Source organism: Drosophila arizonae, chromosome 5 (assembly GCF_054131065.1).
Source record: "Drosophila arizonae isolate 15081-1271.41 chromosome 5, UAZ_ARI_1.0, whole genome shotgun sequence".
In the NCBI taxonomy this organism is placed as follows: Eukaryota; Metazoa; Arthropoda; class Insecta; order Diptera; family Drosophilidae; genus Drosophila; species Drosophila arizonae.
Window position 1 is genome coordinate 10,266,323 of NC_142925.1, and position 11,628 is coordinate 10,277,950.

General features: G+C 39.6%; 7 protein-coding genes across 7 annotated transcripts; 3 read left to right on the forward strand and 4 right to left on the reverse strand.

The window, feature by feature from the left end:
- The first annotated feature begins 28 nt into the window (after positions 1-28).
- On the forward strand, positions 29-1,379 carry LOC108616196 (retinol dehydrogenase 13-like). The gene is made up of 4 exons (XM_018011243.2): positions 29-221; positions 308-571; positions 630-786; positions 851-1,379. Exons 1-4 carry the CDS (start codon positions 142-144, stop codon positions 1,331-1,333), a joined length of 984 nt encoding a protein of 327 aa, XP_017866732.1. The 5' UTR covers positions 29-141; the 3' UTR covers positions 1,334-1,379.
- DCTN4-p62 (dynactin subunit 4) lies at positions 306-4,925 on the reverse strand. The gene has a single exon (XM_018013263.2). It carries the CDS (start codon positions 4,813-4,815, stop codon positions 3,277-3,279), a length of 1,539 nt encoding a protein of 512 aa, XP_017868752.1. The 5' UTR covers positions 4,816-4,925; the 3' UTR covers positions 306-3,276.
- Positions 1,818-3,241, forward strand: LOC108617459 (retinol dehydrogenase 12-like). Its single transcript, XM_018013264.2, has 5 exons — positions 1,818-1,959; positions 2,014-2,277; positions 2,345-2,501; positions 2,563-2,822; positions 2,894-3,241. Exons 1-5 carry the CDS (start codon positions 1,880-1,882, stop codon positions 3,117-3,119), a joined length of 987 nt encoding a protein of 328 aa, XP_017868753.2. The 5' UTR covers positions 1,818-1,879; the 3' UTR covers positions 3,120-3,241.
- A 538-nt stretch (positions 4,926-5,463) lies between the features above and the next one.
- LOC108615123 (uncharacterized) lies at positions 5,464-6,181 on the reverse strand. Its single transcript, XM_018009367.2, has 2 exons — positions 6,046-6,181; positions 5,464-5,978 (listed from the first exon to the last, which is right to left on the reverse strand). The coding sequence occupies exons 1-2, from the start codon at positions 6,055-6,057 to the stop codon at positions 5,592-5,594; spliced, it is 399 nt and encodes a 132-aa protein (XP_017864856.1). The 5' UTR covers positions 6,058-6,181; the 3' UTR covers positions 5,464-5,591.
- Positions 6,182-8,399: 2,218 nt separating this feature from the next.
- On the reverse strand, positions 8,400-9,119 carry mRpL52 (mitochondrial ribosomal protein L52). The gene is made up of 3 exons (XM_018010970.2): positions 8,960-9,119; positions 8,742-8,890; positions 8,400-8,687 (listed from the first exon to the last, which is right to left on the reverse strand). Exons 1-3 carry the CDS (start codon positions 9,048-9,050, stop codon positions 8,502-8,504), a joined length of 426 nt encoding a protein of 141 aa, XP_017866459.1. The 5' UTR covers positions 9,051-9,119; the 3' UTR covers positions 8,400-8,501.
- Positions 9,120-9,131: 12 nt separating this feature from the next.
- LOC108616036 (GEL complex subunit OPTI) lies at positions 9,132-10,235 on the forward strand. The gene is made up of 3 exons (XM_089469332.1): positions 9,132-9,384; positions 9,488-9,591; positions 9,656-10,235. The coding sequence occupies exons 1-3, from the start codon at positions 9,274-9,276 to the stop codon at positions 9,849-9,851; spliced, it is 411 nt and encodes a 136-aa protein (XP_089325458.1). The 5' UTR covers positions 9,132-9,273; the 3' UTR covers positions 9,852-10,235.
- U2A (small nuclear ribonucleoprotein polypeptide A'-like U2A) lies at positions 10,220-11,250 on the reverse strand. The gene has a single exon (XM_018010967.2). The coding sequence runs from the start codon at positions 11,103-11,105 to the stop codon at positions 10,317-10,319; it is 789 nt and encodes a 262-aa protein (XP_017866456.1). The 5' UTR covers positions 11,106-11,250; the 3' UTR covers positions 10,220-10,316.
- Between the last annotated feature and the right edge of the window lie 378 nt (positions 11,251-11,628).

Here is an 11,628-nt window from a genome sequence, read left to right on the forward strand (position 1 = left end):
CTCGCATCTAGTTGGCGATGTGCTTGTCATCGGTTTATCAGGCGAAATCGTTGACTCACATTCGTTATACGCAGTAGCATTCGCATCAGTTGTGTTCGGACTGCCTCTGCGACGAGTAGTTAATAATTTGTTTAAACAATTATGTGGTCTCTAAATGATTCTGTTTCGTGCCTCTGCATCGCCTGGCCCGCACTCTTTGGCCTTGGTATTTATTTTCTTAGGTATAGTCAGTGCTAATTGATAATATATATGTAAACACTTCGTATATGTACATCATTAATAACAAATTGTTCTCTTTGTTTTCCAGAAAGTACATGCAAGGCGGGCAGTTCACCAAGCAGACCAATGAAACCGGCAAAGTTGTGATTGTAACTGGCGCTAATACTGGCATTGGCAAGGAGACTGTCCTGGAGCTGGCCAGACGTGGCGCCACTGTTTATATGGCTTGCAGGGATAAGACTAAAACAGAGAAGGCACGTCTCGAAATTATAGAAGAAACCAAGAACGAGAATATATTCTTCCGTGAACTCGACCTGGCATCCCTGCAGTCCGTTCGCAGATTTGCGGCTGAGTAAGCATTTACTGAATTTGTAATGAATAATTTGATTTTAAACTTGTGTTTTTATCAGGTTCAAAAAGGAGCAAGACAAGCTGCACATACTCATTAACAATGCGGGTGTTATGCGCTGCCCCTACATGGTAACCAGGGATGGCTTCGAAATGCAGCTGGGAGTGAATCACTTGGGCCACTTTCTGCTAACCAACTTGCTGCTCGATTTGCTAAAGGTAAACTAGTTTATATTTAATTGAGGGGCTTCAATTTATTGATTTGCAACTTGATTTGTCACAGAAAAGTGCACCCAGCCGTATTATCAACGTTTCCAGCTTGGCCCACACGCGTGGCTTTATTGATTTCAACGACTTGAACAGCGAGAAGTACTATGATCCGGGCGCTGCCTACAGCCAGAGTAAACTGGCCAACGTTTTGTTTACACGTGAATTGGCCAAACGCCTCGAGGGCACTGGAGTGACCGTGAATGCTCTGCATCCGGGCGTTGTGGACACTGAGCTGGGCAGGCACATGAAGATACTGAACGGCACATTTGGACGCATTGTGCTCAGAACTTTATTGTGGCCACTTCTGAAGACACCGAAGAGCGGAGCTCAGACCACACTATATGCAGCACTCGATCCAGATTTGGAAAAAGTGTCTGGCGTCTACTTTAGCGATTGCAAAGAGAAGAAGGTAGCACCCGCTGCTATGGATAACCAGACCGCCAAGCAGCTCTGGGAAGAGAGCGTAAGAGTGACCTACACCAGGAAATTAGATTAGAAGATATTGTACATTTTTAGATATAAATAAATGTTTGATATAGAAATGTAATATATATATATATATATATATATATATATATATATATATATATATATATATATATATATATATATATATATATATATATATATATATATATATGTATGTATGTGTGTGTGTAAGAGCTATTCGTTATCTCATACTTATCTATTTCTATTATTTGTTCACTGAACAGCGCACAGTGGTTGCGTCCTGGGGTTCAGGGTAACTCCTACTCGAGAGCGGTCTTACATGTTTTTTACTTTACTAATTTTTATTTGCTTTGCACGTGTTATTTTGTACATTTTTTCCCTATACTTACTTTTTGCCATCCAAATACATCTCTAATACCCAGAAACAAATTTCAGCTCTCTAGCTTTACGGGAAGTAGTTTTCATATAAGCGCAACCACTGTGCACTGATTGCGAACGTTATCGACTGGGCTCGTACTTATGTCGAAATTAAAGCAGTTCGGAGTTAGTTAATGTTTGGACTTAGCCCAGTGAAGACCTTCAAGGTAAAAAAATGTGTATATTCATCGATTGCCTACTCAGTCCGTTCATAATATGGCCAACAGTCATCGCGCTTGCAGGTTACATTATCAGGTAAATTGGCTATAGATTGCATATTAACTATATCTGATATTTATATTATCTTAGACAGTACATGCAGGGCGGCCAATTCACAAAGGAAACTGATGAAACGGGCAAAGTCGTAATTATAACCGGCGCAAATGCAGGCATTGGCAAGGAGACTGCCTTGGAGCTGGCACGCCGTGGGGCAACGGTCTACATGGCCTGCCGGGATAAGCATCGAGCAGAGGAGTCGCGTAAGCAAATCATCAAGGAGACGAATAACCAAAACGTATTCTTCCTTCAACTCGACCTAAGCTCGCTCGCATCAGTGCGCAAATTTGTGGCAGAGTAAGTGGAGCAGCGAAACTTATTCCAGAAAAAACTGTAATTATTAAGTATTATTGTGTAATATTAGCTTCAAGGCCGAGCAGAATCAACTGCATATTCTCATCAACAATGCGGGCGCCTACTCTGCAACCCGTCGTCTCACACAGGATGGCTTCGAGATGCAGCTGGGCGTCAATCATATGGGTCACTTTCTGCTGACAATTCTATTGCTCGATTTGCTGAGGGTAAGAGTATACGACACTTAATATGATTATATATTATATTATATAATGGTTTATCTTATAGAAATCAGCGCCAAGTCGCATTGTAAATGTCTCCAGTTTGGCACACACCATGGGCCAAATTAACGTGGACGACTTAAATCTCGAGAAATCCTACGACGGACGTGCATCATACAATCAAAGTAAATTGGCGAACGTCATGTTTACTCGAGAGTTGGCCAAGCGCCTGGCCGGCACAGGCGTGACCGTCAATGCCTTGCATCCCGGCGTAGTGGATACGGACATATTGACTAATTATAATATTGGAAAAAATCGCTACCTAAGGTAATTAAAAAATTAAATTGCATACTTACATAGTTTATATAATATTATACCTAACTATGTATATCTTACAGTTTTAAGACGATCAAGCCGCTATTTTGGCTATTCCTGAAGACTCCCAAGAATGGAGCTCAAACCACAATCTATGCAGCTATAGATCCCGACTTGGATGGCGTCACTGGGCAATACTTCAGCGACTGCAAGCCAAAGGATGTGGCGAAAGTTGCCCAAGACGAGAAAGTTGCGGAGTTCTTGTGGCAGGAGAGCATAAAATGGACAGGTGCGCCAAAGGTGATTTAAATTAGAGCATAGGCGTTTATTTAGCATACTACGAGTGGATGCAGGAGATGCCTGGGTTAACACAGTTTTTCCGTTAAATTAGTTGCATAAATACATTTCAATATAATATGTGGTTAGCATGATTAGAGGTCGTTTTCAATGTTGATAAGATTTTGGACTAATTGGCTATTGCATTGGCTATGTCGCCAGCTTCGATGAAAATCCTCGAGTAGAGAGCATGTGTAGTCGGCTCCTTCTTGTCGGGCGTATTGGACACGGTGTTGACGTACGTATACTGCATGTAGAAGCCCAGAGTGACAGTGTTGCCCGACTGCAGCTCAGCTGCAGGAGTAAACTCGAGACGAATTAATACTTTGTTGGCCTTGCGCCAGACTATGAACTTGGGCTCCTCGCTGGGCGCCTGGACATCCTCGTCGAATTCCTTGGAATCATCGCGTTGGTTCAGCACAAATGGACCTTCAAGTGGCACAATTGTTGCATTCGTCAATTCACGCACATCACGTTTCACTTCCCTAATCGAGTTCTGACGGGCCAAAGTGATGCCCGTTGTTTTGAGCAGCGGCGATGATGTGATCGCCTCCTCTTTGATCCGGCATGCCTGCTGAAATGTGTCCGGGCTGATTTGAGCGTCCTGCGGTGCCACATCCAATACACTTATAGTCATATCGTACATTGTGGGATTTGTGAACTTCAGGAATATCGCATTGGCCTGGCCAGGCTGCAGCGGCTGCTCACAACGCACCATCACCACCTCCGGCACATGGTAGCTCGCAAAGAGCTGTATGCGATACTTGATGGAGGTGGGATGATACTCTGGCTTGATCAGATTGTGCTCGCACTGACGACAGCGCAGCGAACGCTTGATCCACAACGAACGACGCTGTGGATAGAGTTTACTCACAGCCTCGGGCTGCTCGGCGGGCTGGCTGTGCCGCTGAGCCACCGTTGTGATGTTACGCAGATTTATGGGCTGCGTGAAGATGTCCTCTGGCAAAGCGTCAACCTCTGCAGTGGCCTCAGCGGCCGCTATGTTGATGGGCTTTGTCTTCGGTATGTTTTTATCACTCCAGCCGATCTGGCGACGTATTAGTGAGACTGTGAGGCCTGTGCGATCGGTCAGACTGGGAAACTTGTGCTGCTTGGGCGTCTTGCGGCGCAGAAACTCTTGTTTCTCTTGCTTCTCCTGCAGTACCAGCGACTGATAATACTCCATCAAGGTATTGAAACGCACCTGGTAAAGGCATTCCTTGTCCGGCCAAGTGCCCGTCGCTACGCCCTGATCGGGTATGCCCACATCACGGGTAGTCCAACGGCAGGACAGACAAGACAAATAATACATTTTCTTTGTCGTTGGCATAGCCGAGGGTTTTGGACTGGGTGTGGCTTCCGTTGCACTTTCCCCGTCCTTCGACTCCTCCGTTTTGCGCACTACTGGCACTGTAGTGGCCCTCGCGGAGAGCGTGTGCTGACAGCAAGGACAGTCAAAGCAGTTGGCACAGCAGTTCTTCTTGTGCCTGGCCTCCGACGATGGAATGTTCTCCAGGCAGTTCGAGCAGAAGTGTGACTCAATCTCATGGCAGACGCAGAAGCCACATCTCAACTTCGGACAATGGCGACAGAAGAAGAGTTTATTAATCGGATTCAGAATACCACATGAGCAGGCGTATTTCACGGGACTTGGTTGCATGAAACTCATCTTGCTTTTGGAAAGCCAATTTACACTTTTTCAGACGCGAATTTCTCTTCCTCTTCTTCCTCTGCAAATGACGACAGCACAGCTAACAGCTGTCTCAATATGGTTTAGTATTTTTTTGTTGCATCTACTGGTTGCTGTTCTTGATTTTAACATATCTATGTTAACATATAACATATTTGCTCCTCAGTTTAACAGAAATGAGATTTGTAATTTGAACAGAAAATAAAATTAAAAATTTTAAAATATTTTAAATGCAAATATTTAAATGAAGTATATATAAATATAGTTTTAGAAATTTTAATTGAAATTATATTTCTATAAGAAAAAAAATATTAAACATTGTATAATTGTTATAAATCATATATTGTATTTATCTAAAAAAAAAAAGTTGATGCTAGTTGTTTGCTGATTAACACTAAGCCGCCAAACGCCACTAACAATTTGATTAAATAATACTATGATTATGCTAGTTTACATAATTGAACCCAAAATCTAATCAAAATATTTGTATATGCGTTTACAGTGTAGGAGATTATAGCTACAATGTATACGGAAGTATGCGAGTTTGTGTTCTAAGTTATTTGTTTATAAAGTAAAACTATTTTAATTGAATTATAAATCTAAAATTTGTTTAAGAAATACTTTGAATTATATTTTTTAAAACCCTTTATTCTTACTCTAATTTTGATAAGGTACTTGATAACATTGCAATAATATTAATTAACAATATGCAGCATCAGTCTGTGGTCTCTCTTGGCCAGGACATCTTTATCAGCTTAGCCAAAGAAGTTAGGCACGAAGAGCTTCTTGCGCCTTGTGCGCGATTTTCTATAGCGCAGGATCGGAGAGAACTTGTAGCTATCCGAAAGCTCGCCGCTACTATATGGATAGAGACTGCGTTGACTGGAGGCAAACGAGCTGGACACTGGCGCTATATAGCCATTGTCCACGTAGTAGTAGCCGGTGTTTAGCTTATCAATATGATCCGATGTAAGGGGCTTGCCATAGGTGTATGCATATGAGTTATCGTAGCTCTTGGGATCGTAGCTGCGTCCATACCCACTTTCATAGCTGTCCACATCGTAATATATGGGCTTGGCATGGCACTGCGTTAATTTGCAGATCATGAGGCTGAGCAGCAGGCCTAACCAGGTATAAATATGCTGTGAATGAACGATATTATATATGTTAATATATTATACATAAAGAATATGGTAAAGGTATGCTTACGTTCAACTCCATTATCCTTTCAGTGCTTATCCTTGAGATGCTAGATATGCTTGGAACGTTTGCTGTTTGGGTTCTGTATGCTTAACTCCAAAGAATCACACACTTATATACAAAAATACTCAGTGCGCCTCTTCGCACCCAAATGTGAAAATATAAATATGTTGTTATTGTTATGGCTTTTAATTATATTTTCACTTGCCCGCTATGCTATGACGCAATTTTCTGTCACTCTGCGATCTCTTTGATTTAAGCAGCCGGTTCGATTCGTATGCGTCGCGATATCTTCTCATGATTCACACTGTGGTTCAGGCTCTAATTGATTTACTCGATTTGCCGCGTGCGCGATTCTAGTTTCATTTGGAAAACTTTTAACAATGCGGAAAGATTTGACAACTTGAAATCAATTGTTTATTCTTTAATTAAGTTTAGCTTGTGTTTGGAATTTGTATAATTCCCATGAGCATGAAAATTGTCGCTGCTAGACAATTTAAATCATCTTAATTTGTGGAATATTATTTTTATTTTTTTTGCGGTTACATATAGGTACATATATGGATACAAATAGGATGGTACAGAAATTCACTATTTAAAAATAGCCATTGATTAGCATGTAGTCAAAATTAAAATAGACACAATGATTCATAGGTACTTTTTTTTTTATTTTTAGCTATGAACAAAATGAACAAAAAAAAAAAAAAAAAAAAAAAAAATGGATTATTATTATCTTGACTGACTACAGTTCGATGATTAGAGAAGTGCGGCAGAACAACGCATTTTAACCTGAGCTCGCAAATAACTATTATCCGTTCTCTTAACTTAAAAACTTTTTTTTGATTTTGTTTTAATTATAGGTAAGTACTCAAAGTTACCTTAAAGTCTCATAAAATCTTTACCCCTCTTTTGCAGTCTTATTTAATAAAAATTTATTCCGGTTTCTTTTATTACAGCAAAAATTTTCTGATTTGTAAATTGATTTCATTTAATATAAATATATTTGTGCTAATTATATTAAAATGTCGCTGGCATAAAAGTAAATAATATAAGCGATACTTGTAAACAACAACAACAATCAGTCAATCAACAGCGAATGTGTTTTCAACAATTCTTCTCATAAATAAACGACGCAATTGTAAATATTTTGGCTGCTCCATATTGAGTGTGAAATTGTACAATTCAAATAAAAATAACCAATGTAAGCTCGTAGATAAATACAATAGTAGCAGTCGTACATATTTTTAACAAATATTAAGCATGCGCCGAGTGCATCTAGCAGAGAAACATTTCAATATTTATCACGTATACGCCCTGGCTTACAACTGGGGTAAGTGAGTGGCTCAAACTAAAGAGTTATTTTACTAATTTGTGGCTTTGGTCAACGACATTATTATAGCACGTTTTCAAAGCACGTTTCTACTAACCAACGACCCAAGATCTGCATTGCAAAATATAGCACCTACTCCAAGTGAGAGTAGGAATATTATTATTTTGTCTGCTTCTCTCATTCTTTAGCTTGTTGTGATACTTTTCGTATCTTTCAGCTAATTAATTGCAATAAATTCGAATGCTGAAGATTTTTATACATCTGCCGCCTTACTTATTGCTGTTTATCTGTACTAAATTGGTGGGAAATTTCCTTCATGCATTGCTGGACTGCTGGGCAGCGTCTCTGATCGTAAATAAATAACTAAATATATCAATATTTAATTATATCACATTAAAGTTCTAATTAATTTGCAAATATAATGTGAAAAATATAATGTCTAGCTCTTTCTTATATGCTAGCTATTTAAGAGGCCAATATTTGCTGGCTACCAAAGGTTCTGACCTGTGATTCGTACACCTGTTCAGCTGTTCTGAATTTTTATTTTAAATATTTCACGTCTAATTGATAATTACAATGTGAGCTGAAAGTCGGAATCGGTATCGACTTTGAAAGCTTTGCAAATGCTAAGCTGGTAATTTATAATGCATATAAACATTTCAAGACGTGATTCTTATGATCAGCCAGCACTATCTTTGAATGCTAATCAAGTGCTGCGTATTGAGCAGGACGGTGAACGTTTTACTATCGATAGAGATGTGTATATGTATACTTCCGTATTTACATTTAAAATTATATAAAGAAAGTATACGTGACATATGAGTTACTCTCTTTTAAAGTGAGAACTCTAGATATCACATGCGTTGAGAGATAGACAATCTAATTGACAGGACAGGTTGTTGCCCAGATAAAGCGCGTCATGAGAACTTTTTGAGTTTCAAATTTAATTACCATTCATTTAAGCGGTGTTTACGTCTTCCACCACGTAATGAACTTGAAATTTAATAGAAAATCAATAAAAACAATAAACACGTTTTGAGTGAAGCATTAGCCGATCAACAATCATGTCTATGTAATAGAAATATTATAACATTAAAGTTAATTTACATTTAAGGTTAACGGTAAGTTAACAGAATTATTTCTTCTTTAACAATAGATGTCCTTTGGGTTTAAGCTTATTCTGTATAATGCGTTGCTTTTCAGCCTGGGCCTGCTTCTTAAGACGTTCGTGGCGTTCCTTCGCAAAGTCTAATTCGCTGCTGAGTTCCACAATTTTGGCAGCAATCTCCTGTTGCTTCAGTAGCCGCTTATGCTGATTGGACTGAAAAACAATAAGAGTTAGACTATAATTTATAATCATTTCATAGATACTTACGCCCAGTGGGGTTGGTCTGCCGTCCAGGTATGTGTAATCCGGCAAATTCGTGAGTGGACCAAATGCATTTGGATTCTCGGGCAATCCCTTTGCCGCTCGCCAGCCTTGATCGACGCAGCGTACGGCACTAAGGGCCACATGCCGCTGTGCTGTTATGCGATGAAAGTAAGTTTTTTTAAAATAAAATTGTATATTAATATATACTATGGACTACTTACCAGTGATTAAAGCGGGATTTGTAAGGCAGAGCGTACGTAACTTTAGCATTTTTGTATTTAGCAAAGTGTAAACACGCTCACATAACCACATCAGAGTTGCATGGAATAAGATTCATGTGAACAAAATGGGCGAGTCATTTTAGTTCATTGGAGCGAGCGTGAGCGAACTCCACAGCTGTTCTATTAATGATTAGGCAAATTTATCGGTAATACAACTTGTAAATGATATCGGCATAGCCATACTGATAGTGAAAATTTTTAATTAATTTTAAGTGAGTGGAAAGCATTAGTTAAAAAAGTAGGTCACATAAAAAATGGCAACTAGAACGAATACTATTGAACGCAATGCCAATGGCACCACCAAATCCTCGTCGCTTCGTGAAATTTGCGCGCGAGCAATGACAAAATCCGAATGGGAAGACAAGGTGAGATATCCAAAGAGCAGCGCGTGTTTTTTTTTTTTTTTTTTTTTTTTTTTTTTTTTTTTTTTTTTTTTTGTGTACCCTTATAATTTTCTGACATTTACAGGATGAATTTCTAGATGTTATCTATTGGTCACGTCAGGTGTTTGGCATCATACTCGGCATCATCTGGGGCATAGTGCCGTTAAAAGGCTTTCTGGGCCTCGTACTGTAAGTGTAGCCAGCGCCTAAATATAGAACGTGCTGTAGCTAAACAAAATATAATCTATTGCAGTTTTGCCGGCATTAGCTGTGGCGTTGTTTACCTGTATGCCATAAACTTCCAGAACGTGGATGAGGATGCTTATGGCGGTGTGTGGGAACTAGTGAAAGAGGGCTTTATGACATCGTTTGCCGGCTTTTTAGTGACGTGGATCATCTTCTACACAGGACTGCACTACGACACAATAATGGCCACGAAGAACTCATAATACTAATCATATCAACGAAAACCAGAGGCAGGCATCAATGGGAGAGGAAAAGGAAGAGAGGAGAAAGACCGCACTGCAATACAAGCAATAACAATAATCAATTCCAGAGTCCAAATGCTATTCCCGCAAATGCATTTTGCAAGGCCAAAGCATATTTACTAATTGCCCAACTTAAATATACTTATTTTGTCCGTTTGTAAATTGTTGAAACCTTTTTAGCGAATTACGTAAATTATGTGTGCATTTCATTTAAATATTTACAAATAATCGCTGGTTGTATTGCGAATTTGAGATTTTTTCTGTGAAAAATACACAAAGTCAGCAACCTGTTGAGATCGATGAATAATAATAAACATAGAAGATATCTATTTAGATTTGACTGTACGCTGACTCTACTTTTATTAAAATATATATTATTCTACACTAACAAGGTAGCTGACGACAGAGCTAGATCTAGATATAAATTCAGTAATCCATATCTACAGTCGGCACAGCTGAAGTTCCGTTGTGCCCATTCTGTTCCAATTCGTGCTGAAATTTGTCTGGTAGCTGGCCGCTCTGCAGGATCTGTGACAGTCTCTCTACCTCCGCCAGGGAGCTTGCTCGCTTGATGGCTTCTCGTATGCGTTGCATATCTTCAGGATTGGCAAAGCGTCCGCCTTCAGCTGCTGCCTTGCCGTTGCTTGCCTCGGCTGCCAGTGCAGCGGCGGCGCTTAATTTCGATTTTTTGGACACCTCTTTGAGCATATCTTTGCCCTGCTTGGTGCGGAAGAACTCCTGTGCCTGTTGCCTATCTTTCTGTTTAATCTTCCTAAAGTCCAGCAGACGCAACTGTGGAAACTTATAAGCCATATACTCGCGGTAGTTTGGTTTCGTGGATACCGGATTGATAAGCAGACATATGGTCTCCAGCTTCTTGAATCCTGTAAGCGGTTCCAAGTCGCTCAGCTCCTGCAAATTGTTGCCCGTCAGTATAATAGAGCTTAGATTTGGGATAACCTCCTCCAGGCCCTCACTGATTCGTAAGATGCGATTATTGTTTAGTAACAAACACTTGAGTCGTGGCAGATGTGGCAGGTTGTCCAGCTTGCGCAGATCGTTGTCCGAGAGATCAATCGTATCGAACTGATCCAATGTGGCACCCAAGTTCTCAATCTGTGGAATCTTGTAGCCGCGCAAATCGAGCTCGCGTTCACGGCATGGATTTATGTATTGCATGGACTGGTTTATCAACTCCGGCGTTAATTTAACCATCTCGGCAGGGCAGGCAGTTAATTAATTGCAACAAAAATATAAATGCTATTGCAATTTTTTTCTTTTTCTTTTTTTAGTTTAATCCACAAAAAACAGCGAAAGCCGACGCGAGTTAGTAATATAGTGTGGCCGTCTTTCGCGAATAAGAAAGTACCAAAAACAAGCAGCTCGATGTAAAAATCGAAAATAGTTTGAAAAGTTATCGATACAAACCGTACTTATCAGAATGAAATCGAAAATGCAAGTCGAGTACTTTTGATTTGATTTTAATTTGAATTTCAATACATTACAATAAATTTGCAAATGCTTAAACTTTAATGAACACGATACAATTATTTCGTTTTCGTTTTTGTCCTTGAATTGAATGGCAACTACATATTTGAGCCAACTATTTGAATGGGGGGGAACACTTCTAAAATCGAAGCGTATTTGCGGTTCGGTGGTGGTGGATTGAATTGAAATGCTTTTATTAAACATTTAATTTGTTAATATTCAGTGCAAACTACAAGTGTCCAGTTTGAAG

Coding starts and splice junctions, on each gene's coding strand:
- LOC108616196 (XM_018011243.2), top strand. CDS start 142: ATGTGGTCTCTAAATGATTCTGTTTCGTGCCTCTGCATCGCCTGGCCC. Junction 222..307: donor CTTGGTATTTATTTTCTTAG/GTATAGTCAGTG, acceptor TTTGTTTTCCAG/AAAGTACATGCAAGGCGGGC. Junction 787..850: donor TGCTGCTCGATTTGCTAAAG/GTAAACTAGTTT, acceptor GATTTGTCACAG/AAAAGTGCACCCAGCCGTAT.
- LOC108617459 (XM_018013264.2), top strand. CDS start 1,880: ATGTGTATATTCATCGATTGCCTACTCAGTCCGTTCATAATATGGCCA. Junction 1,960..2,013: donor CTTGCAGGTTACATTATCAG/GTAAATTGGCTA, acceptor ATATTATCTTAG/ACAGTACATGCAGGGCGGCC. Junction 2,278..2,344: donor GTGCGCAAATTTGTGGCAGA/GTAAGTGGAGCA, acceptor GTGTAATATTAG/CTTCAAGGCCGAGCAGAATC.
- DCTN4-p62 (XM_018013263.2), bottom strand. CDS start 4,815: ATGAGTTTCATGCAACCAAGTCCCGTGAAATACGCCTGCTCATGTGGT.
- mRpL52 (XM_018010970.2), bottom strand. CDS start 9,050: ATGTGGTTATGTGAGCGTGTTTACACTTTGCTAAATACAAAAATGCTA. Junction 8,891..8,959: donor AAATCCCGCTTTAATCACTG/GTAAGTAGTCCA, acceptor ATCGCATAACAG/CACAGCGGCATGTGGCCCTT. Junction 8,688..8,741: donor GCAGACCAACCCCACTGGGC/GTAAGTATCTAT, acceptor ATTGTTTTTCAG/TCCAATCAGCATAAGCGGCT.
- LOC108616036 (XM_089469332.1), top strand. CDS start 9,274: ATGGCAACTAGAACGAATACTATTGAACGCAATGCCAATGGCACCACC. Junction 9,385..9,487: donor AATCCGAATGGGAAGACAAG/GTGAGATATCCA, acceptor TGACATTTACAG/GATGAATTTCTAGATGTTAT. Junction 9,592..9,655: donor GGCTTTCTGGGCCTCGTACT/GTAAGTGTAGCC, acceptor AATCTATTGCAG/TTTTGCCGGCATTAGCTGTG.
- U2A (XM_018010967.2), bottom strand. CDS start 11,105: ATGGTTAAATTAACGCCGGAGTTGATAAACCAGTCCATGCAATACATA.